Source organism: Apium graveolens, chromosome 10 (genome assembly GCF_009905375.1).
Source record: "Apium graveolens cultivar Ventura chromosome 10, ASM990537v1, whole genome shotgun sequence".
Taxonomy (NCBI): domain Eukaryota; kingdom Viridiplantae; phylum Streptophyta; class Magnoliopsida; order Apiales; family Apiaceae; genus Apium; species Apium graveolens.
Window position 1 is genome coordinate 50,101,106 of NC_133656.1, and position 26,228 is coordinate 50,127,333.

General features: G+C 33.4%; 2 protein-coding genes across 5 annotated transcripts; one reads left to right on the forward strand and one right to left on the reverse strand.

Moving 5' to 3' along the window:
- The first annotated feature begins 223 nt into the window (after positions 1-223).
- Positions 224-784, forward strand: LOC141690570 (secreted RxLR effector protein 161-like). Its single transcript, XM_074495358.1, has one exon. The coding sequence runs from the start codon at positions 224-226 to the stop codon at positions 782-784; it is 561 nt and encodes a 186-aa protein (XP_074351459.1).
- Positions 785-1,730: 946 nt separating this feature from the next.
- On the reverse strand, positions 1,731-24,140 carry LOC141690113 (protein MICRORCHIDIA 6-like). Of its 4 annotated transcripts, none has more exons than XM_074494761.1 (22): positions 23,931-24,140; positions 16,107-16,476; positions 15,885-15,959; positions 15,762-15,796; positions 15,306-15,384; positions 15,136-15,225; positions 14,484-14,556; positions 13,404-13,482; positions 12,902-13,036; positions 11,184-11,282; positions 11,004-11,099; positions 10,768-10,914; positions 8,157-8,249; positions 7,419-7,470; positions 7,225-7,336; positions 5,398-5,648; positions 5,199-5,308; positions 4,915-4,994; positions 4,630-4,672; positions 4,233-4,331; positions 2,155-2,188; positions 1,731-2,044 (listed from the first exon to the last, which is right to left on the reverse strand). In XM_074494761.1, exons 2-21 carry the CDS (start codon positions 16,465-16,467, stop codon positions 2,180-2,182), a joined length of 2,118 nt encoding a protein of 705 aa, XP_074350862.1. In that variant the 5' UTR covers positions 16,468-16,476; positions 23,931-24,140; the 3' UTR covers positions 1,731-2,044; positions 2,155-2,179. The 4 variants fall into 4 exon arrangements, with proteins under 4 accessions (XP_074350862.1, XP_074350861.1, XP_074350859.1 ...); XM_074494760.1 differs by having other exon boundaries at positions 1,731-2,066; XM_074494758.1 differs by having other exon boundaries at positions 1,731-2,188.
- Between the last annotated feature and the right edge of the window lie 2,088 nt (positions 24,141-26,228).

A 26,228-nucleotide genomic window follows, 5' to 3' on the forward strand; every position in this document is an offset into this window, starting at 1 on the left:
AGGGAATCTTCTAAGTTGTGACTAGTAAATTACTAGTACAGTTTATCAAACAAAACTCAAATGGAGACTAATAAAACCAACCTACGACCGACAATAGGTAGTAGTACTTAAACTTTATTCAAAAGCTAACTGGTGACCCTGGTTTACTAGTTCATAACCTGCAACTAAGAAAAAAATTAAAACAACCTGCGACTAACAAAGGTTTCCAGCAATTGGTGCACTTATGTATCTTGCAAATAATAGAAGGCCAGATATTGCATTTGCTGTGAATTTATTGGCTAGATTTAGCTCTGCTCCAATGGACAGGCATTGGAATGGGATCAAGCATATATTTCGTTATCTTCGTGGAACAATTGATTTTGGGTTATTATTCCCGAAAAACTCAACATCTCAGCTGATTGGATATGCAGGCGCTGGATATTTGTCAGATCCTCATTTTGAAAAATCACAAACTGGATATGTGTTTACATATTGCGGTACTGCCATTTCCTGGAAATCTACGAAGCAAAATACAGTGGCAACCTCAACAAATCACTCAGAACTCATTGCGATTCATGAAGCCAGTAGAGAATGTGTTTGGTTGCGGTCTATCATCAAGAATATTCAGGAATCATGTGGATTACAAGACATCACTAGAAGTCCTACCGTTATGTTTGAGGATAACACTGCATGCATTGATCAACTCAAAGAAGGATATATCAAAGGAGACAGAACGAAGCACATTTCACCAAAATTCTTCTACACTCATGAACTTCAAAAGAATGGTGAAATTGATGTACAATAAATTCAGTCATGTGACAACCTTGCTGATTTATTCACGAAATCATTACCGAATTCAACATTTGGGAAGTTACGGCATAACATTGAAATGCGTCGACTCAAGGATTTGTTACAACAAAACTTCGGAGAATGATTAGTTTTTTCCGAGGGGAGATTGTACTCTTTTTCCTTCGTCAAAGTTTTTATCCCATGGGGTTTTTCTTTGACAAGGTTTTAACGAAGCAGTCTATGATCCATTTTAAAATAACAATCAAATGGGAGTGTTGTAAATTGATTGTTATTTTCAAACATTAAATAGTAAGGCTGGGCTTAGACTTGAAAATATTTGCATTGCATTAAATTCTATGTTACTTGTTTTGGCTATAAATAGCCTTCTTCGGAATGATGGAAAACACACCCAAGCAACTTTCATCTCTCTAGTCTGCTCTCTTTCTCCCTTTCTGCTATATTTACTTTTACAGAGATTCGATATAATACTGTTATAACTAGTATTTTACAACAATACAAAGATAGTCATTTAAATTTTCATTTCATTTCTGGATCAATAATTCAGAATCATTCTTTTCCTTTGTTTCACATTTGAAATCCAAAATTAATTTTGTTCGGCCCAATTCTGATTTGCATTATTTTTTACACCGTTTTTTTTTAAGATTAAAGCCCCAATGCAAAGCTCACTCTAACTTGGCAAAAAAAAAAACTTGCTCTACGTTTGATCACTCCTTACATTTTGAAACAAAATCATAATCTTAATTTGTGTATATAGTTGTGACAATCAGAAACGTCCCATGACAACTTGGAAGCAAAAAGAAAGAAGCTTAAAAATTGTTCCCAAAAATATTTATGCAAAACTAAACCAAAAAAATATGGATATGGATATCGAAAAACAAATCGGGTCGGATCAACCTAGATCCATATCCATATCCAGGCCTTCGATTTCTTTAGCAAAAAACTGAACCAAAAAATCAAAAGCGAATCACTACCATCATTACAACTTGAAAAAAAAATACTACAGGAAAATGGAAAAAGATAAATCAACATAGTAATCTAATTAAGACTATACTATTGTTCAATTCAGATCTAGCAATATTCTTTACAAGGTGTTCAACATAGACTATCAACAAGTAATTTGTCTGCTGAAGGGGTTAATTTCCGGGAGGGTGTGTTAAAGTGCGCTGAAGGGGTTAAAACCGTGCTGACATGCAGAGACTCAGATAACACGCAACTCTCAAAGTTAATAGCCGGGCCAAAGCACAACTCAGTGCACCTTCAGATTCAGACAGCCAAAGCTGGTCATACCCAAAGTTTCAACACCATGTAACAAGATTTCTTTATAATAGGGTAAATGCTGAATTGGTGAGAGAGAATACAACGAACCTTCATCAAGACCTTCTGCATCCAACTAGAGAAGCTGCATTAAGAAATGCAAATGCCGGTGACAAACCCAACAAGAACAAATAATTTCTACAAACATAATTAGTTAAATCCTGATCAAAAAAGTAATTACGTTCCATGAGAAATGCAGGTGCAACTGGTTTTATATGCCGGCTATACATGTCTATTCAGTGTAGTGAAACAAATATGCATCAGACTTGTAACAACCCAGTCCCACATCGAGAAGATTTGGGATTTCTGTTCATTTATAAGGCAAAGTACAACTACTATGTGCACCAACAAATCATGATCTTTTGGGGCTTGTGATGGGCTTGTCGTTCGGGGCAGTATGTTTCGGTTTATTTCAGACTCGTAATCAGGACTTGACTCGGTTTTCGAAAAAGACTCGGGATTTGACCCGAGTTGTCACATTTGGTATCAGAGCCGACTCTCGAAAGCTTGATGCGTCAAGTTGCCGAAGGTGGGGACACGAAGGCTAGTGGTATTATCCCACAATGGCAAGAGGTCCGGAGGTGAGAACACGAAACCAGCCGGTCTTGGTCCTATTGGCTATCTGTTCGGGCCTGACGAGGACGTCAGGAGTTTAAATAGGGGAGTTTGTAACACTCCAGTCCCACATCAAGGAAATTTGAGACTTCTGTTCAGGTTATAAGGCAAAGTACTACTACTATGTGCACCAACAAATCATGATCTTTTGGGGCATGTGGTGGGCTTGTCGTAACCCAAATTGGCTGCACTAGGTACAATATGCTTCGGCTTATTTCAGACTCGTAATCGGGACTTGACCCGATTTTCGAAAAAGACTCGGGATTTGACCCGGGTTGTCACATATGGTATCAGAGCCGACTCTCCAAAGCTTGATGCGTCAAGTTGCCGGAGGTGGGGAACGAAGGCTGGTGGTATTATCCCACAATGGCAAGAGGTCCGGAGGTGAGGACATGAATCCAGCCGGTATTATCCCACAGTAGCTAGCGAGGTACGATCTTGTACCTATGGGCTATCTGATCGGGCCTGATGAGGACGTCAAGAGTTTAAGTGCGGGAGTTTGTAACACCCCAGTCCCACATCGAGGAGATTTGGGACTTCTGCTCAGTTTATAAGGCAAAGTACTACTACTATGTGCACCAACAAATCATGATCTTTTGGGGGCTGTGGTGGGCTTGTCGTAACCCAAGTTGGTTGCACTCGGGACACTATGGTTCGGCTTATTACAGACTCGTAATCGGGACTTGACCCGATTTTCGAAAAAGACTCGGGATTTGATCCGGGTTGTCACATGGTATCAGAGCCGACTCTCGAAAGCTTGATGTGTCGAGTTGCCGGAGGCGGGGACACGAAGTCTGGTGGTATTATCCCACAATGGCAAAAGGTACGGAGATGAGGACACGAAGCCAGCCGGTATTATCCCACAATGGCTAGAGATGTACGATCTTGGTCCTATGGGCTATCTGTTCGGGTCTGACGAGGACGTCAGGAGTTTAAGTGGGGGAGTTTGTAATACCCCAATCCCACATCGAGGAGATTTGGGACTTTTGTTCAGTTTATAAGGCAACGTACTACTACTATATGCACCAACAAATCATGATCTTTTGGGGGCCTGTGGTGGACTTGTCGTAACCCAAGTTGGCTGCACTCGGGACAGTATACTTCGGCTTATATTGGACTCATAATCGGGACTTGACCTGGTTTTCGAAAAAGACTTGGGATTTGACCTGGGTTGTCACAAGACTGGTCAACAAGCTTGAACAAAAGAAAGATAGGTTAACAGAAAGTAAAAGGGACTACCAATTCTTATAATCCAATTTAATAGTACATTTACTTGGGCCAAATGCTTCACGAGCATTATCTTTAAAGATACTCTTACATACTTGGCTAATGGGCAATTAGTTGAGAGCAATATCAAGTAACCTTTATAAATAAATAAATATCAGTAACCTTTATGATGTTTAGTTACTCTACATGTTGGTATGAAATCTTGGTATAATCTATACTCTACATGTTGGTATGACATCTTGGTATCATCTATACTCCACATGTGGATATCAAATAACAGTATCTACCTTTTTTTCCACCTTGACCTTGTCCAATAGCTGTGATTCAGCCAAGAGCTTATTGTACTGACTCTGGGCCTCTCTCAACTCTTTTCTGAGCCTGCTCACCTGAAAACGGTATAAAAATAAATGATCCTTTAATTACTAGATTAAAAGGGCAATAATCAAATACTAGTTGATATGAATGTGATCAGGGTAGCTGAAAAAGGAATACTGAAATTTTGTCTATATGATAGAAGTGTCAGCTACAAATGCAAAGGTGTTGTGGAGATTGAACATTATTTGTTCGTAATAGCTACTACCATGTAGATTTTTACAGTTTTAATGTGCATGCGCGTGCGCACATAGACATGCAGAAACAAACAGTCAAACACATGCATACAATTTGAGCAATCGAGGTTAGTACCTTTTCATTTAGTAGCACTTCCGTCCTCTCATTTATAAGGCACCTTGTGAAAGGGGGAAGACAAAAATCAGTACTCTCTATAATATAACTAACGCAGCACAACGAAGATATGTAAATTAGTAATTTACATGCACAAAGATTTAACTTATTCTGTCATAGATCTTTCAGATATAGATGCATATGTTTAGAAAAAACAATTCACTTTAGTATGTGCAATAGAATGTTTTTACTAGTCGAGCAACAACAGGTAATTAAGTAGTATCTTCAATAATCTGTACAACTCACTGTGCACGAAGTTTTCTGTTTTCTTGCATAACATTTATTTTCTCTGGATCTTCCAGCATTTTACATGTATCAGGGGCAGGCTGCATATTCAAAGGAGTTATATACTGTTAGTGGTAGACTGCATCAAATGAGTAAAGAATTAGAAGTATATAATCTTTAGTTTCATATAAAGATGATAAGATTTCTTTTCTTTTAAAGGCATTCTTACTTATATACGGCTAAATGTATACTGCATAAGCAAATATTTAGACACCAGTATAATGTGAAATTAGACTTAAACAGACCTCTAATTCCAGACATGGAATAAAATCAATCGCATTGACCCTTGTCAAAGCCTTCCGTTTGACCTTTTCAGGCTCTTTCAGGTCATCACAATGTCTCCTCTTCAACTTTCCTGCAAAAGATTAACACATATTTGAAGTGATGAAGCGTCAAGTCATATAATTTTACAACTACATCTTATATCAGCGTTTAGATTTGTACCTTCTTGTGAATTTACTTGGTTGCTTATGAGTTCACATTGATTCTTTGCTACTTTCTTTGATAAAGTAGCCACCGGAGGAATGAAGCTTCCAGCTGATTGTAGTGCATTACCAGCGGTAGAGAAACTTTTACTCAACAGAACAGGTAGTGTGGTACCTTGCTCTGCACTGGAGCCAGATGAAACATATGAGGACATCGACTCCCGGGGCTTTTTCTTGATCTGATACCCGATAAATCCACAATGGTAGTCCCTGTCCATATTCAATAATGTTGGTCAAACAATTATTATGAGTTTTCACTGAAAACAGTAACTCCACTACTTATGCATCTGTGTTAATAAATAAGACAGGATTAAAGATATTCCTTACAAATAAACCCAGTTTATAGCCAGTCATGCAGATGACACATTTACCTCATTGGAGCCGAAGTGTTATACTTGCTAAGTGGTTGATACATCAATGGTGCCTAACAAGCTAAACGATTTTGAACTGAAGCCAATTGCTTCAGTTGCTATATTTACAGTTGCAGTGGGGTGAACCTGAGGAAAAGTACCCAGCAATTTTTGACCAAATGTACAAGTATGGTTATGGAACAGTCATACATGATCAGAACGGAAGCTTTCTGGAAGACAAAACAGGATGCTATTATGATGGCCCTGAGAACAGGACTTGCTGAGGCGATAGCTTTAAAGGAAGCTCTAAGCTGGATTAAGGAGAGAGGCTGGAGCAAGGTAAAGATTAAAGTGGCTTTGCTTGGTGCTAGTACAGACGTTTGCTATGATAGTGCACTGCAGAATTCTTCTACTAAAATGAATTGATGTGAATGTATCTTTACAAAAGTTCAGCAAATTTGGTGGCTCACAAGTTAGCACGGGTCACATAATCTATCTGATTGTATTTTTCTAGGTAGAGATGTACCTGCCGATGTACTGGATCTTTTGATCCAGGAACAGATTGGTCATGAATTTCTACAGCATTTGAAAAAAGTGTGGCTTCACCAAGAAAATATTATTGGTAATCCTAGATTCCCCTAACACCCTATGAAATGCAGTGAACTGGAGTAGGAAGGATGGAAAAACAGCGGCAGAACATGGCGATCAGCATTGAATTAGTCTTCTCCCATGTATGAAACAGTTCCTAATTCTTGAATAAAGGACTAAGCTATAGCCTGGCCTTTAGCCTCACAGTGTGAGGCTGTAAACTCTACTGGATTTGTCTATTATTAAGACACATCAATTCCTGGTCATTAGTGTTAGAATTTTATGCTTTGATATTTAAATATAAATATATTTTGATGATTGGTTATATTGACCAAATCTTTAGGATAGTAGATTATGTTTAGATGTGTTTTAGATTTAAATGTTTTTGAATTATGGTTGTATTATTTTTAGGAGATAAGATAGGTTTGTTATGTATTGGCCTATAAAAGGCTACAGATGATTATAATAAACATATGCCTTCACGTTATATTTTCTTCTTCTTCACAATGTAGACACCTATAACCCTAGAAATATACACACACCTAAAAAATTAGCAATTAGCCTCCAATCTGTATCCTCTTTACCGATCATGAGTCTTACCCCGTTGGTAAGAAACCGCTTTCTCCAAAACACATTAGCACAATAAGAATATGTGTGTACATATTATTGATTTATTTTTATTTACTTATTTATGTGTACTGCGTTTAAAAGGATTAGTTTAACGAATATATCTGAACTTTCATGGAAACCTTCTCTAGATTCAAGTTTACCAAAAAAACTGATTGTTTTCTTGTGCTTTAGCTGGAAACAAAAGTTCAATGTTCAGTTGCAGTTCACTATAAGCTTACCAGTATTCCCATGTCATTTCTTTTAAGCGGACTTCAAGCTTTTGGAAAACATTAGTTTTCTCAAAGTCTTGTTTGTTGTGGCTAGGCTCGATAAAATTTGCTTCAAGGACACCTACAAAAAATAAATACAAATCAAGAAAATAGACCGAACTCAATTTTAATAAAACACAGCATCAATATAATTTTGATTTTACCAACAACCCCTCTGCCTCTGCTATCTGTGAAACTTACAATTCGCCAGAATGGCTGAAAATGAAAGACAAACATAGATTTTAGTGTTTATGCGTTGAAAGAAAGCTAAACAATTTAAAATAGGGGAGGGCAATACAGTAAAAAATTTCATAAAATAACTAATGCCAGGCACAATCAAGGCGTTAACAGACCAGGAAGAAAACTGTAGCAGCATGATCAGCACATCGCACAATCACAGAATTCTTGTAATGGTTGTTAACATTTATTAAAAGGAGCTGACAGAGTAACAAAAGCATGAAGAGAGTATGGAAAATAAAAAGAGAATGAAGGTATATAATTGTTGAAGAAACCCAGAACCTATATTAGGGAATACATGTCAGGACTCAGAAAGGCAATAGCGTTTCTAAAAATTATATAATAAAGCACAAACTGTCATTGAAAGTGGCATACATGGATGACTTCGAAAATTTAAATTATTTTTTCAAACTTTTAGATTACATCAGTGAGACCATGAGTGGAATATTGTATCATACTTTCTTCAATCTGTAGACTACTATAATGATTTTGCCTCTATTGAAATTGACAGACTACTTCAACAAACTTGCAGCCAACACCTCAGATATTTCTTTCGATTTCCAAGTCTTGCACAATATATGCATTAGATATCTATAGGGCATAAAAGACATTAAAAGTAGCTCATACATTTAATATTGCATTCAGTAAAGTGGTCACTGACTCACAAGTATCAGACGATTCTTATGATAGACACAGAACCCATGAATATTAACGTGAGGAGCTTCTTTGAGAAATCCTATTGTTGTAGTAACTTCGCCCTGCACAGTATCATTTAATTCAGCATAGATACTATTGGCAATAAAACTATCTGCAATGTGCCTTCAAATGAGTAAAATTAAATAATCATGTAGAGTTATGATTGATTATGTGGTTGACGTATGGAAATAAAGAAGCATCAGCTCAACAGTGTACAGCAGTAAAGTGTAAAACTGTAGATAAACTGATAAACCTATGACTAACCATTCGCAGTTTGCAACTTCATACTAACCCATAGAAAATATACGGAAGGGAACATAATAAGTATTATTTCCGGGTTTATGGAATGGATTCAGTCAGTGTCACAACATAATTATAAAGAAATGACTAAGGTTCCACATAAGGAAAGGGAATGCTATATCCATGCCGATTTTTAATTTCCAGAGAGAAGATAATTATCTTGTCCTCGATATCATTATTAGTTGTTACGGCAAGTCAAACAACAAAATTAATGTACTGTAAGAACGAAGAGTTGTACATCATGTACTATATAAATTGTATCAAAACATTTGGCCGACTTAATACATAACAGTTCAAATCTACGATATAATACCACTAAAAACCATATATCAGCATTAGTAACAACTGACAAGCGATTATCCCCTTTTCGGCTACTTGCAGCAGGTTGGCTGCTGCTTTACCATATATAGAGGTTACATTAAAATCAATTACAAGGAAAAAAACGTAAACTAGAGACCCGAGTTTCAAATTTTATTTTAAAGAAAAGTTACATAGATTAATATTACCTCATAACCCATAAAGCATAATTTGTTTTTTCAACTTGTAATAAAATATAATAGCTTATATTTATATCATGTCAAACACATGCTAATATATTATATATAAATATATATTACAAGCAACTGTTGCAAGTGTAGCAACTAGTTTTTTCTGTTTTATACAAAAATATAAACTCTATATTTTCGTACAAAAATTATATTCAAAAGAAACTTTAATTACAAGTACCTCTCCCGTGCGCCTTAAAATGTGTCCTAAAAGAAGTGGGCTCATATATAATCAGGCAAAGGGAGTATTAATTAATAACTAAACTTGTAATTGGTGAAGCATAGAGATAATTAAATTATCAAAAAAATGTGATATTGATGAGGAATGCAACTGACGATAAAAATGAGTTTTTGTACTATTTATTTGTAGTGTATCTATATATCTATTATTCAGAAAACAATGATATTTAGGCTCTAGTTAATTAGGTTATAAATAATATGCCCAACTGTTTAGGGGCCTCAGTCGGCTAGGTTTCCGATATACGCATTGCAATGCCTAGATATTAATTAGACTTGATTATTCAGATATCATTGAATATTAAATTGGGTCTTCTCTTTGTTTCTGGGTTGCGGTCTATAATTTTTCTCCCTTCTGGTTGGGAAATCCTGAGTAGTGGGTTTTCTTGCCGTTTATCCGCCCAAGTTATCTCTTTCTGGTTTTTCAGTTCATAGATTCATAGTTCTTCAAAATGTCCTGCATCAGATGACTTATTAGCTACAATTTGAATCAAATGATACTATGATAGTTATAGCTTATACTATGGCCTCCATGATCCAAACTATCCAATAACTTGTCATGCTTCCTAATCAATAGAAGGGTGTTTGCTGCTGAAGACAGCCCAGGAAAGAACAGGAACATAAAAGAATTAAGGGATTTTTAAAAAGAAAAAAAGAGAAAGGGTCAAAATCACTACCCACCTATTAAACCTAAAATTTCAGTCGTCGCAAACAGATGAATAATAGCAAATTAGAGATGCCAGCTTTGTCTCGAGAAAAGATAAAGAGTCATAATCTATAGAATAGAGACGTGTGTTGCGATCCCGGTAAGTATAGGACCTATTTGATACCCCAGTCAGATCCCAAGTAAGACCGTCTTATTGTATAATTCAGCAAGTGAGCAGACAACATGGTCCGGATTGCAACTTGTCATGAATTAAATAGCAATTGCTACAAAGTTGCCCTAGTTATAAAATTTTCCTAAACAAACAAGTGATTTTAATCATATAATGGTTCAGTAAACTGTCAAAAATGAGATTATCATAATATAAGATAGCAACGGATAACTAAGTTGTATCTAGAAATTTCATATGCACATGAACAACTCATTCAGATAACAGTAACTTTAATAAGTTCCTCAGTTTTATTTAAAATAAAAAGCAAATTATAATCATGAACAGCTAATTTTATTTCTAGAGTTGCAGCTTAGTATATATTATCGCTCTTGGCAACAAGATGTCAAGTGTTCAAGTCCGGCAGAGATAAATGTGTGCGTTGGATTCAAATATAATTTAATTGACCAATCTCAAAAAAACAATATATTTTATGTTTATGTAGGATAATGACCTTTTTAGTTGAATATATTTAAGACCACCTTCGAAGGTGTCTATGCAGTGGGAAGGATTAATTGCAAATCAATACTTCAACAACGTTGAAGAACTTTTGGGATGCGAAGTACAGGTATAAGAAGTTGAGATAGAAAATGTCTGCAATAATAGTGAAAGATATAAAGTACTACCTCTACACAACGACCACTGTGAGGTTTATACAGGATGAATTCTGGATACTTGAGATCAGTAGCAATATTATGATACTCAACCACTTTTCCACGCAATAACATGCAGAAACTTGTGGGCAGTCGCAAGTACAAGACAGATAAATAAGCCTGCTTGGAAAGACAGTCATTTTTAGTGAGACATCACTCATCAGAACTTAATACTTTTAACTGCGACAGAGTAATGAAACTAAACTTACACGAAGCGAATAACGGAGACGATTAGCGAGATGCTGTTCACTTATCCGCATTGGACCCTTTTCAGGCTTCTTGGCCTCCCCAGCAAGACGAATATCCTGGAGCGAACGGAACGCACATTATTGTAGAATATTTAATGCATTACACAAAGGTAAGATATGAAATACTTAATAAAATCCAACCTCACTGTCTGATTCAAAATCGAGCTCCAGAGTGCTTTCATCATTAAACCACAGATTGTAGATGATAACTTTTGTGCCATGATTTCCAATGTCATCAAACTGCAATCAAATTATTATAGATGATATACAAATAGAAGAGCAACCACTATATCAGAAATATGCAGCTAATAAAACCATTTATTTCGCATATTTGATAACAGAAACAATACTATAATACCACAGCATGAGATATTGACAGAATTGCTTTACATTGAGGTTTTTGAAGTCCTTCCTCATTTTCCCACTAAAAGATTAACAAAATATACCCCCACCATTTTTTAGTTTTTCCTGTAATGGAATTTCTAACTTTTTTTTAATTTTTCATGATATATAATATATAACTGATCATATACCAAGTTTTATAAGTATCATTAAGTGTGCATTTCATTTTAAAAAAAAATGTTTTAATGATAAAGCAGCATGCAGCAGCAGAAATTTAGCCAATTTATTCAAATTAAATAATGGGGTTTCTGCAGTCCTTCACAAGATACATACACAACTCAATACAGATGAAAATATATAAATATTTCTCTAATTTAATCATAACCTATTGTTTTCAGAATTATTTGAGTACATTATAACTGATCAGATACCAACTCTTTTAGTCCATATTTTTATAGTGTTCATCTTAGGGTATGCAGTAAGAACAATCATATTAATAACATTTAAAGGAGACAAAAAGTCCAATATATACATAGTAAAGAAAAGAAAAAACATAAGCACTGATATTTACTCAAACAGTCGTACACGTCCAAAATATTCTTCAATGATGCAGTTCATACAATTGTTTGCTTGTGGCTTAACGATTGTAAAAGGAATTACTCTGACCAGAAAAGCAACAAGAGATAACCAAGCCTAGGCTGTTTGGTGCTTGCGAATCTAATTCAGGGCTATAGCAAATTTCAAATGAAGAACAAAATTTCAAGACCAACTACCTCATTTTAAAGAAGAATGATGCTTTGTTAAAAAGATGAACATTACCAACTACCTCATTTTAAAGAAGAATGATGCTTTGTTAAAAAGATGAACATTATATCTTTTTTTCTACACATTAACAAACTAAATGACCAATGACTGTCCATATAACTTGTGCCTAACAACATAAAAATCTATAATTTCCTCTTTGCAATTCTCAGAATACTTGCATTAATATGAACTAAATATACAAAATTTACATTTACGAAACTTATTTATTGTAACATGTACTGGATAAGGCAAGTGTAATTTTACCAACTTAATCCTTTTTATCCATACCCATCTCCAATATCATTTAGGTTATATCTTTCAGTCAACTAACTTGAAAAATGGGGCACTATCTATGCTACAGAGAATTCAACTTATCAACAATTGGAAGACTTTACTTTTACCAGTCAAATTGACCAATTACAAAGATACAATTGGCAACTATCTATTTGGTTTTACAACATTATTGTAAAAAGGAACATTATTCAGGTAACTTTAGTCACCATTCACCAAAGCACACAGTAGCCGTGTAAATCTATAGATATCATGTAACATGCATCTAAAGATTACAAGCAATTTATATCCTCGACAAATTAATATTTAGCTTCAAGGGTAAAGATTAAACTATATAGCTTGAAGTATGAGCTATCGTTATATAATAGGTAGACCATTAACTGTAAAAACATCATATAGGAGATTGCAGCAAGGTGGCTTACTTGCTTAAGAAGTTCTTTTTCTGTGGAATATGGAGACCACTGCAACAAAATGGAAAGATTGCAGATATAATTTTCCTTGCTTTGCGATTGTAGATAACCCAAGGTGCCTGTTGATGTGTTTAACTCGTAATCAACCTGCGGCATTAGAAAAAAGCAAATACCTAATTAAAGAGAACACCAGTATTATAAATTTCCAAGTAACACGTAGGTTGTCATTAATACTGAATTAGAAAACATTGCAACTAAGTTGTTAGTTGGTTTGAACAAATAATACATGAGCCAATCACCATCATAATTCGTAGGGAATAGTCTTTAATCATTATCATGCAGTTTGATCAGGATGAATGATGTTACAATTATGCATAGCTATACTACATCTGTTCATGTAGAATAAAATTGACAGTATAGATATGCTTTAAAGCATTTAACTGCAATGCATGCATGCCAGAGGCAGTTAAAGAATCAAACCAGTGATAGTAGTAGGCAGAGTGATGATACTAACCATGGGAACCACAATTCTGTCATGTCCTGTTTGTGTCAAAAATGTATAGGACAAAAGACCGATACTTTGGGTAGAAGGCCTGTGAAAGAGAATGATAATGAGGCAGGTAGTTGCAGGGTAATCACAGAACAAATTACTGAGAAAAAACTCTTTAACTCATGCATGATAAACAGCTCTAATTTAGGGTCATCCACAGACGTTATAGAGCATACCATTTTAAGCACTAATAAAGAGAAAAGGATTGTAAGAAGAAATAAGAACTAATACAGGATGACAATTTATAACATAAAAGGCATTACTTAAAAATACTACTACCTCCGTCCCCCTCATTTCTTTACATTTTTTTTCACATGCTTGACACGCATTTTAAGGCAACTATAAAGTATAGTTCCAGAATTCATTTTTAAAATTTTCTTTTTTTGTATAAAAATTTGAACATTATATTTTTATTTAGAAGAAAGAAATTTCAAAAAAAAATTATGCAACTACATTTAATAAGAGCATTAAAGTGTGTGTCGAACCCCCGTCCCCCAATGTAAAGAATTGAGGGGGACGGAGGGAGTATAATTTTTCTACCCAAACCAATGATATTTTTTACATATTATGCCTATAGATATCTCTAAGGAAGTATGACTGTGTGTATAAACTTCCAATTAAATTATCTTGTATTGGAAATATCTTTCCAATCAATAGAGGTAAACCGAAAATAGAATTCTTTATCCAAAATTTCAAAGATACTTGAAGAATCTCTAACCGAGTTTAACAGAGTTTTAAACATGAGATTGTCCTTAGATATCATCATCAAGCTCTTCCCAGAAGATCATGACTAAACTTGCAAAAACTGTAGCATACTGAAGGTACAGTAAAGTTTGTGTATGTAGTATTCTGGTAGCAAAAATTATTTATCAGAGCTATTATAAAACCATTTACCAAATTTTCTCATGCAATATAATGGTCACACCATTATAAATGCATACAGACTACTGGAGTCAAACATGATGTATAAAGAAATAACTTAAGAATAGAGGAAGGCAACTCAATATATTCAATGCCAAAATCATGAAGAATAGCATATTAAACCTGTTCCTGTGGCGGCTCAAGACAATGACATCTGCTCCAAGTCTCATCGAACTTGTTTTGAAGCCATTCCCATCTGAAATGCTACAATTAAACCAATAAATATATGACAGGAGGAAACATAAGATCATTTGGAAACATAGTTGTCATGTTCATGCCCGCATTATTTTTCTTGGTATAGGTGATGCTTTTTTTATTGTAGGAATTGATGAGCGTCTAGGCATCACCCACGAGTCCATAGGTGTTGTCTAGGCATCTATTAGGTAAATTAAGCGTTGAGCTATACTTGTTAATTAATTAATTTTTAAAAAATAATAATTTCATACTGCTAAATTTCATTTGCAATTAATCTTTTACAGTCATAAACTTGAACCATTACAATATAACTCTTACAACTTGGTAAATACAGTCTCAAAAAAATATAATTAAAAATTCACATGATTGTATAATATAATATAGTAGTAAATTAATATAATATTTACCAAAATAATAAAGTTGTGCGTGTGTGTGTGGTGTGTGGGTTTTTATGTGAACGCCTAATTCGTCTAATGGACTCCTAAGCAAAGCATTTTACAGCTTGGGCGTCCAAGCGGTTTAATGGTGAGCCTTTATGCTTAGACAGGTATATTTGAAAATATTAGCACAAGTATCATACACTGTCCAATGGCTGACATAGACTTCTTATTCGAAAACCCAAAGCTTAAACAACGTCTCATTGCTTCCGGGCTCATTCCACCGCCATCATCTGATGTAAATATGAAAAAACCCTATGGTTATAAATTGTACGCTCAAAACATACCAATAACGCTCAAAACAAATCAATACCTTGAATTAACAAAGCTGAAGCTCCATTCCTTGGATTTAAAGTTTTATCTACAATCACACGGGTAGCCCCATTTTGTATCTATCCAGTAGATGAATACAATTAAAGTAATAGGCTATAATATTATAAAATGAAATTGATTAAGTAAATAAAGATATGCATGTCTTAACTACTTCCTTCAGATACAAATGCAAAATCAATAATTTGAAATGATCAAATTACATTAGCTGTCCTATAAAGCAGGAAAGTCATGAAGAGATTTTGTGACAGTAGGAGGTGATAGTAAGCATTAGACTCACCCTCCCCTCCCCAAGATATAAACTATGTCTGAAACAATTCAGTATATTACTGTACAAGGTAAATTACAGCCATTAGCAACATCTAGACAAACTACATAATAACTATGTTGAACATTAGTTTCAATTGTAAAAACACTCAAGTTTAAGTCATAGATTCACCTCATCAATGGCATTATCTATCAGCTCTGCGATTGCTGCACACAACAAGCAACAAATAAGGTGAAACTGGTGGATGCGGTATTTCTCAAATGCAGAAGAAGTTACTGTAACAGCTAAACATACCACCAAAAGCCCATTTGTGTGAGGTAGCATTTGAATGAAGGAATTTAGGGTGAATATGTAGATGATTTGTGCCATCTGTTAACCATCAATCAATATGTCAGATTGCCTTTATCATGCAGCACAAAACCGCAAGTAAATTTGTAAAACTAATTCAAGAAACAAATCCTAAAAGACCAACTAGAACAGATTGCAATAAATTCATAATCTCAGACAGAAGAGTACTTCGAATATTGGATTTTGGTGCAGCCCCTTCATCGTACTTGTTGGCTTTCCAAAATTGCCGACAAAGAGGTGCATAACTAACTGGTGATGTAGAACAAATGCTTGTATCGTCAAATGGGGACTTCTCATGATCCAAAGCACTGGTGCCACTTTGACCAGAACTTAAAGTACTTGAGGTCCTATCCTCTCTCAAGTCTTGTCTCGGAAGATTTTTAGACGGCTTAATGTGATCCAGAACAGAGTTACTAACTGCAAACCCCGATGATTTTCCAACCAGATCTTGCTCCAATTTAAGCTCTTTCATGCCAACCCCTCCGGTAATTTGGTCACCACGCAAGCCACCAAAATCTCTTCTGCTCATCACGAAACCCTAAGGAGGTGAATTATACAGTAAGGTTAAAAAAACTTTTGGGATATAAAATCCCCACTCATAATAAAGAAGGCAGTAGTAGATTTATGACAGAGAAGTGAAGAGAATATATTACAAGGATCCCCCTAAACTAGCGATCACAAAACTTTTAGCAGTTCTACTATTGCCAATACTAAACTAAAGGAGTGATGGTATAATTCTTCAAACTTAAGTACAAAAGTTAAAGTGAGGAAATATATGAATTTTAGAGTTGTCTTTTATTTTGTTCCTTCCAGTTCCAGCAGATGTAGTCCCTTTGCAGGATAATTCTGCCTGATAACACGTGGATGGTCCGATGTTATCAAAACTTCTTATCTAGATAGACACCTAAAAAACTGAAAGACTAAATTCAAAAGTCAACAACATATATCCGATAATTGTACCGACGCAACACAACAGCATCAGCATTTTCTCAATTATACACCTTATTACGTGGGGTGTAGTTATGGAATACTTATCTCTAAAAATTGGAATACTTCTCTAGTCTTCTCAATTGCCTTAAATTGAAGGATGTAATAATCCCTCTGTCCCATTTATAATGACCACATATCCTATTTTGTTTGTCCCAAAAGTTTTGTCCATAATCGATCAATATGGGAAATCAAGTGCTGATTTGGGGAGGACATACAATATTATATGAAAAATAATACACATTTTCAGTAATTATTTATTAAATGTAATCAAATAGAACGTGTATTTTTTTCCTTTGAAAAATGAATGGAACCAAGGGAGAACAATATAATTAAAAATTTATCAATTATCTTTATTTCATGTTCCATATAGAGAGATTTAAAAATAATACATTACCTTCATTTGTATAGTTTGTACATAATTGTTCAATTATCCTTTAAAGGATAAAACCATACGGCAAGTCAAGCTATTGACCAAATAGAAATCACACATTACCTTATTTAGTCATAGTTTTCCATAATTTTTGCATATATATATTCTTATTTAGAGAATTCCTGGAATTAAAATTGAGTATGCATATTTTTGCATTTATTTAAAATATGCTTATAAAGGAGAGGTAATGTCTAGGTTTACCCATTTCACTTTAACCATAACCATCTCAAATAATTTCATGGCTTGTTTGGGAACTCGAATTCATTTGAAATTTTGGATTTGGTACAAATGACATGTTTTGATAACCAAAAACAATTAGGATTTGGATTTAATTCGATTCCAAGGCATTCTAATATAAACACAAATTTGAGAATTTGAAATGAACATCATTGTCATTTTTAAAATCCTTCATTTGAAATGACTTTATGCTCCCAAATGTTAGAATATGTTATAAGATCATGGTATGACCTCCCTCGAACACCTTAAAATTTAAGAGCTGGTTACTTAACATGGTATCAGAGCTCAAGCTAGAAGGAATACTCCCTCTTACCCAATATTTTCAATACATGGACATGAAGACCAATTATTGCCTCAAAGATGGGAGCCCGTAATCCACGACCAAAAAATGGGCTTTCCACGTTATTATATAATATAATTCCCGGTAATTAGTGAGTTGATTACTTAACAACAAGAATAATCTTAAATGGCTTTAGAGTCTGTTGTCTTTATCTCTATCCGTTAAGTTTTCCTATGTCCTTTTCCAGAGTCCAGTGGACAAAGCTCTTCCGGAGGTGACAGTAATTTTTTTTAAAATATTAAAAAAAACATTGATTTTTTGGACCAAACTAGTTTTGAAGGTAAAATTAAAGTAAATAAAGTAAAGTCTAAAGCCTAGGTCACTCCCTCTTGGTTCCTCCGAGTCTCCACAAAAATGTTGTCTAAAGGTCTCCTCTCAAGCAAGACTACCAACTCGGCTCTACTCGATGAGTTCACTCTGGAACCAACATTACATCCAACAACCTTCAGGATAAAAAGGACTTGCAATGGGGTACAAGATGCCATTCATCGCCTGAACTCAACAAAATCGACTATTTCAACAAGAATTTCTATAGTCCTTCAACGACATTCTTAAAAACTCATTTGTTTGTATTTGGCTCAGTAATTTGGTGCACCCGAAAATCAGTCACACACATCTATAACTCAAAATTACTAAAGATGGGTGTGATGTCGCGACAAGAGATCATGGAACTATTTACCAAACTCAACAAGCTAAAACAAGGTACTCAAACTGTAAATATTTTTCGAATCGACAGAGATCGAGGCAAGAACTCAGTTGTGCCTGGTATAGTCTAAAAAAACCACAAGTCAACAAAAACCACTAAAAAATAAATGACATTTGAGTTCGTTACGAGGTTAAATGACAATCTCGAAGAGCTATAAGGTTGCACACTCTCCCTTTGTGATAGTATTGTTCATGATACAACTGAAGCTTTTACAAAGAGAAGAATCAAGGGTCACATTCTTTACGGAACACCTTAACCTTTATATAGTTGAAGCCACATTCGTATCTTCAGCATGCTCGATTTTGAATGTAATTTCATCTCCTTTGACTAAATTTTATCTCCTTTGATTATTTTTTATCCTCCGAATGTGATCCATCATTCAAGTTGTAAAAATTTCATAAAAACCTCTTTTGCTCTTTTAACTCGTTTCCTCTTCTTTTCTCAACTTGTATTTTTCTTTTACAACCTTTCAAGTTCATTGTATGATTAATCCAACTCCTTTAAAATTCTCTCGTATTCAAATAACTAGTTTTACGATTGCAGACATAAACCTTAGAGTGCTGAAAATTACATTGATCCTCAATATAACAAATGTCATATTTTTCTCAAGAAATTTTGCTAAAATTCAGAATTAAAGGGGTCACCTATCTAAAAATCGAAAGTTGTTTCAAACCCTAATCTACCCATCCACCATCAAGTGGTATCATCTTCAGTCCCCTAGATCACACCTAAAAACCCTAAAATCTAGCCTATATGCGTAAAACCTATGTTACCCGGACTCGGGTATGGGTGTCGGACACGGGTTCGTATTTAAGTGTCGGACTCGGCAATATTCTGAAAAATTTACATGTTTTTGGCCTAAAATAAGTGTCTAAATGTCCATACCCATGTCCGAATGTCGAGTGTCTGACAACATTCTAAAAAGCAAACCAATATAAGATATAGAGAAGAAAAACAAGAACACTTGAAAAGAAAATGCCACAAAAAGAATCGATCAAAGGAGATATATACACATACATACATAAATGAGGTAAATTATAGTAGTGCGTATGGTATTTATATCATAGTAGGTGTTAACTTATATAATTATGGGTGATGTTCCTCCATTGAAGTTTTGTGATATTCTTTTAAGGCGTCCATTACTTGTTTGACCGATATGCTCATCATGCCACACGTGGTAATAAATATATAGTTGGTGTCAAGGGTGGTGTTGATATACTCTTGCTTGTGATTTTTCTCATATGTCAGTTAAGCAACAATGTTTTTTGCTCTAAAGTGCTTCACCTGATTTAATAAAAAGTAGATACAAGGCAAAGTATAAATACTAAAACTAAACCCTAAAGAACTCAGGCTCATCAATAATTGGGCTTACTATAGATAAACCAATAACTCAGGCTCATCAATAATTGGGCTTACTATAGTCATAAAATGTTATGACTGTTAAATATATATAACCTATATAGTACGAGTTATATAGAACTCTTTTTTGTAAAAGCATGTAATTTTTTTTGCGAAATGTAAAAGCATGTAATTTTTTATTTTTTTTTTTGCTAAGTGTAAAAGCATGTAATTTGATTGCACTAATATAAAGAACATAGAAAAATGGGGCATGGACCATGGTAGAGCTAAATAATATAACTGAATACAAACAACAATTGTAGACTAAGGCAACGTTTGCTTTACAGATTAAGACGGGGCTATAATTATGATTCCTATGTTTACAAAAAGTAAAGAAGGGAATATAGATTTAGCAAAAAAAAAAGGGAATATAGCCTAAGGCTCCATTTGGGAGTGTTGTTGAAAACTGTTGTGCCGTGAGAAAAATTGCTGGTGGAAAAAATGTTGTCAGGGAAATTAGATGACTGTTTGGTAATTTTTTTAATTTATGCATATTTTGAGATATAATATATAAAAATAATATTTTTGAGAAGGTTTGATGGTGAAACTGATAGTTACTTCTTGCAAAAGCTGAAAACAGCTTTTTCCAAAAACACGGGGGACATGCTTTTGCTAACAGCAGCTTTTAACAGCAGCTTTTAGACCAAAAGCGCTTTTCCTATGACAGCTTTTCAGCAAAAAGCTGTTGTAACTGTGTGCAACAGCAATACCAAACGGGGTCTAAGTAACAATGTTAAAATTAAATTAGTAATAAGTATTACGAGATATTAACTTTAATTAGATAAATATATCCTTACACATTTAAGTTGGACTACTCTTGTTTAATTAAAATAAGGACAATTTTTTATGAGGATAGGAAGTGAACATTAAAAAGTTTTTTTATGTGTAGAGGTAAGCATGGCCATCGGGGCACTTTGAGGTCGAGGAGTGCCATCTCCCCGGGAACCCCAACCCCAAAACTTTATCTCAAACCAGCCCCGATCCCGGAATTTATTTTACTTCATGTTCAGGATCCTCGCCTGAATGAGGAACGGGAATCACAGCCGGGAGTCGGCAAATTTCTTTTTTTTTTAACAAATATAAATTGTGATTAACATTTTCATGATAATTTATAATATTTAAAATTTATTTATAACTTAATGCTAATTTTAAACCCTCATATGAATTAATTATTTATAATATCGAGAATAAACAAAAATAATTTATTTATAATTAAATTATTTCAAAATATGTAAACTTTAAATCAAGTGGATTAAAAATTAAAGATAATAATATTACACATATATATTTAATTATTTATTTGATATTAGCATAAAACTAGTGCGACAAGTTTATTTCAAATAATTGTTATTTTGTTATTTTTATTTTACTATTATATTAATTATAGTTGTTAAAAGAGTAAGTAATATATTATTTTTAGCCTGATGTCATTATATCATTATATCGACCAACGATTATCTTTTACTTTAAATTTTTTTAGCCCGAACACCGTCCATATCTAACAAACACCGTCTCTTGCCTATTGTGTCAAGTGATATTTAATTTTGTATCAGTGGTTTCATAATTTTTAACAACAATATTTTATAAGATAATTATGTCAAAATAATAAATTAATTAAGTGAGTTTAATTAAGTAATTTTAGCAAGTACCGACCGACTACCAAAAATGTTTCGTCTACTATAATATAGTACAGATATGTATTTATAATATTATTTTTGTTTAAAATTGGGTTCATGGCAGGGGATGGAGGCGAGGAGAATGACATTCGTGTGTAAAGGAAAGTAATACATCTATTATATGTATGTGAGGTCAGAATTTTAATTAAATTGGTAGTTAATTTATAATAAACCCCAATTATTTATATGCATAGTCCATTAGGTTATATTATTAAGGTAATCTATTCCTATATAAGTGATGTTATTCCTATATAAGTGATGTTATTCTTATATAAGTGACGAAATCCCCGGACTTGATTATTGAAATTTTTTAGAATATTACATTGGGTCTACCTACACCCTACCTACACCCTACTTGACCATTGGGTTTAGTAAATTTTACATATCATTGTCCCTTCCATAATTCGTCGGCATGAATTATCCTATCAAACAAATAGTCATCTAAATAATCCCTCGTAACACAAACAAGCTATACGACAATTAAAAAAGACCTCATAGATTATATTTATAGGTCTATAATGTGGGGACTAAAATCATTCTTAAATAAAAGAGCCTAGATGTAGATGATGATAAACTTTGTTAATTTGCACAATAAGAAGTCTTCGCTTTCATTCTGCTAATCATTAAATAAAAAATACCAATAAAATAGTTATTATTTCATTCCTACTTACGGGTAACTTACATTTTGGTCAAACATATTGTAAAAAATGAAGACAACATATTTGTTGACACTATGTTTTTATGAAAGCCTTAATGAAGCTTTTATGATGGCGCCAGTTATGTTATATAATAAAAAAGAGCTCCGTATGGGCTCTCGTGGCAACCTTTAGATGCGGAACAAAGCATTAAAATATTAAATTGTATTTATTTATGTTATTAGTACCCAATAGATTTAATTGTAAATTATTTGCTAAATTTTATATTAAATAAATATGTCATTAAAAAGATTCTAGATTATAGTAGTAAAATAATAAAAAAGATTTGTTTTCTTTATTATAAAGATTTTACTTGGTGGCTAATTTATGGGATTTACTCGTCAACCTATACAAAAAGATGTAATCTTCAGTATGAACAAGACTATAATTGTTATCGAATGAGATTGTTCTCTATTGTTATGTGTGATCCTAACAAATTCTTTTATTCTGCTGAGAAGTCCTATGGGTAGTGGTTTTTCTTCGGTTGGATCCTCTTGTGGATTTTGAGCGTTAATCTACAATTATCTATCCTTTTACTTGTTTTTCATTATTGTTTTGCATCACTTTTATATGCCAATAGAGTTGATTATAAGAAATTCTTAAGATTTTCGTTAAAATTATCTATGAATATATGACAGAGTCAATAGATCCTTGGCTAATATATTAAAAAACATTTTTGTAGAGTGCCGGAAATCACATTCACAATGTAGAAGTCAAGTATAATTAAATGATTTATTTATAAAGCAATATCTTATTCCAAGTTTTCCATAACTTTCCCATCTTACAAAGCTTTTCTACTAAAGGGGTATTAGTTGCAAAATTTAAAATACACACATGCTTAAGCAAAACTTTGACCACTTGTTGCCAAGAAAAGCGCAATATCAAATTATCAAATTGGCTACAAAATTAAGAGTTTGTAGTTTATTATGTGAAACTTAGTTAGGATACGCACACAAAGTGAATGTTCCATTGATGGCATGCCAAACAACTCTAGATTTAATATATCTTATTTACCTTGTTAATCTTTTCAAAAAATAAAGGTATAAACAACCCTCTAAACTCATCAATTCACATATACATACTCTTAAAGCACCACATTTTAACTCAAACATTTATGTAATGTTTGTCACCGAATACAACTTACTTAGACCCAACAAATTCCCTTCCTCCTTTATTTATTATTCTACTCTAAAATTAACTGCGGTACATATCATTCCTTGATCCATGATAACACAGGTCGATCTACTCGTATTCAAAACTTAGTATACTCTTTATACAAATGATTAATTAATTTCAGAAGGCAACAACAGTTTATATACATACAAATATATATTATATATATATAATACACCAATCCATAAACCCTGACGAGTAATTAATTAATTAAACTAGATTATAATGCTTACATATATACATACACGATACAATATAAACCTAAAACAGTAATTCATTAATTAAACTGGGTTAGAAAGCAAATTATTTCGAAGAAAATCTAAAAAAAAGCCCCAAAAGATACTTACAACGTGTGTAAACAGAGAAGATGAACAGGTTGTAGAAGATTTAGTCGTGAAATCTGGAGAATCTTGTCCCGCGAAATGTTTTTGTTATTTATTTTTTCAATTCAAATGCTTAAAAATCGTGTGCGAGAGAGAAAAGAGGGAGAGAGAGTCTTAATCAAGGGCATGGAGTTTGATGGGAAAGCCTTGAAAAGTGTGTATTCTTGTTCTAACTCAAACTATTGTACTTTTGTTAAGTCTTGTGGGGCATTTGTCTATGAATAACAAATATTACATATCCATGATATTATAATAAATAAATATTAAAAAATAAATTTTATTTTATCTGTTTGTCGATCAATTATAATTCTAATCTATTTTAAAGTCAATTTTTATTACGATTTAAAATATAATTTATATCAAACTCTACATCATTTTAACTGATATTAAAATCAAGTTTTTTTTATCAATTCAAATTCTATACTATATTATAGAAGAAAGTTCTATGAGTTTAGCTTGTCGGTTAATCGGTCGGTCAATTATAATTCTAATTCATATTAAAGTCAACTTTCATTGTTAATTTAAATTATAATTCATATCGAACTCTATGTTATTGTAAATGATATTAAAGTCTAGTTCTTCTACCAATTTAAATTATAATTCACATTAAGCTCTATATTATTCTTATTCATATTGTTTATTGAAGTCGATTTTTTTCTATTAATTCACATTAAGTTTCTAATGTTACCTTAGCTACAAAGTGATGTTACTTTTGGCTAAAAAACGTTTCATATTGAAACATGCAAGGATAAATTGCCTTAGGTCATTTATAAACAATTTATATAATGATTTTTATAAAATATAAAAGTTTAATTTATAAATGAGTTATTCGTTTTAATATGTTGAAGTATATATTTATAAAATTCAAATTTGATATTTTGTTACAAGAGAATAAAATCACATAAACAAAATTTTTAATTTTTAACAAAAATTGATAAAAATTGCACGAAAACCCGTAAAAATGCTGAGCGGTAAAATTTACCCGTTTGTCTAAAATATGTGGGCCACCTGTTTGTCCAAAGCAGAAGAAATCAACTCTCTCTCGCCTCACTCTTTCTCACTCTCACCCCATCTCACTCTCTCTCGTAATTCTCTCTCAACTCTCTATAACAAATCTCGTAATCTCGTATTCTTCAAAAATATCTTCAAATCTCGTAATCTCTTATTCTTCAATTAAGGTCGTCAATTGAGACTAGTTTTGAGGCTTTGGTTTCTTCAAATTAGGGCTTTTTGAAATTAGGGATTTTTGAAATTAGGGCTATTTGTTTAATTTATTCTTTTTATGCTTTAATTAATTGATCTCTCATTTTAATTTAAAGGGTTTGGATCTTTGAATTTGGACGTTTCAGTTTGGTATTTTAGTTGGAGCTTGTTCATTCGGGTTGGAGCTTATTCAGTCGGGTTGGTGTAAGGATGATATCCAGGAATTGAAAGTTAAATTGATGAAGCTAGTTGGTGTAGGGATGATGTCCCAAAAAGACAAGTCCTCATTCAGCCTAATGAAGTGAATGAATCTGCCTAATTAGTCATTCAGTGAACTTAGCATTGTACTCTTATTGTAATACCCTAAATTTTCTTTCAGTGAACTGAGTACATTCATCTTATTGTGCTGCTCTTTAATTAGTATAAACTTAACTTGTTACAGTTAAACCTCTTTAAAATAATAGGGTTGGGACCGAGAGAAAAAACATTACTTTAGTGAGTTTATTACTTTATCGGGAGTAAAAATACACTATGTCCATTATGTTGGGACTGGAAAAAAGTACTATTTTAACGAGGTTATTACTTTAACAATTATTACTTAATCGAGGTTCAACTGTACTTCCAGCAATTGTGTTCGTATTGTAATTTTACTATGCTTGTCGCCGCATATTATCTGTCATTGTGTTCGTATTGTAACATTTTAATGTAATGCATTTAATTACGGTTTTGCTTCTTATTTTATTGTTCATTACTTGCAACAACTATGTTCGCATTTCTAATGTATAATTTTATTTTTTGTTTATGATGGGAGGATTTCATATCACAACCCACCACCAGGGAGAATTTCAAAGAACAAGATATGTTGGCGGGAAAGAGTTTCTTGTAAGGGGTGTCGATCCTGACAAGTTTTCTTATAATGTCCTGTTGGAGAATGTCAAAGATGATCTTCACTATTCAGAAATTGGAGGGAAAAGTTAGTCATAGTGACCATATTCACTTTTACATGGACAACATTGTTGATAACAACATTAATCCAGTTAAGCAAATGCAGCCCCATGT

Bases quoted from the DNA above. Each gene is read 5' to 3' on its own strand.
- LOC141690570 (XM_074495358.1), top strand. From the start codon at position 224: ATGTATCTTGCAAATAATAGAAGGCCAGATATTGCATTTGCTGTGAAT.
- LOC141690113 (XM_074494761.1), bottom strand. From the start codon at position 16,467: ATGAGCAGAAGAGATTTTGGTGGCTTGCGTGGTGACCAAATTACCGGA. The intron at 15,797-15,884 runs GTATGTTTAGCT...TGTTGTGTGCAG, and splicing joins ACACAAATGGGCTTTTGGTG to CAATCGCAGAGCTGATAGAT. The intron at 4,673-4,914 runs GTGAGTTGTACA...CCCTTTCACAAG, and splicing joins AACAGAAAACTTCGTGCACA to GTGCCTTATAAATGAGAGGA.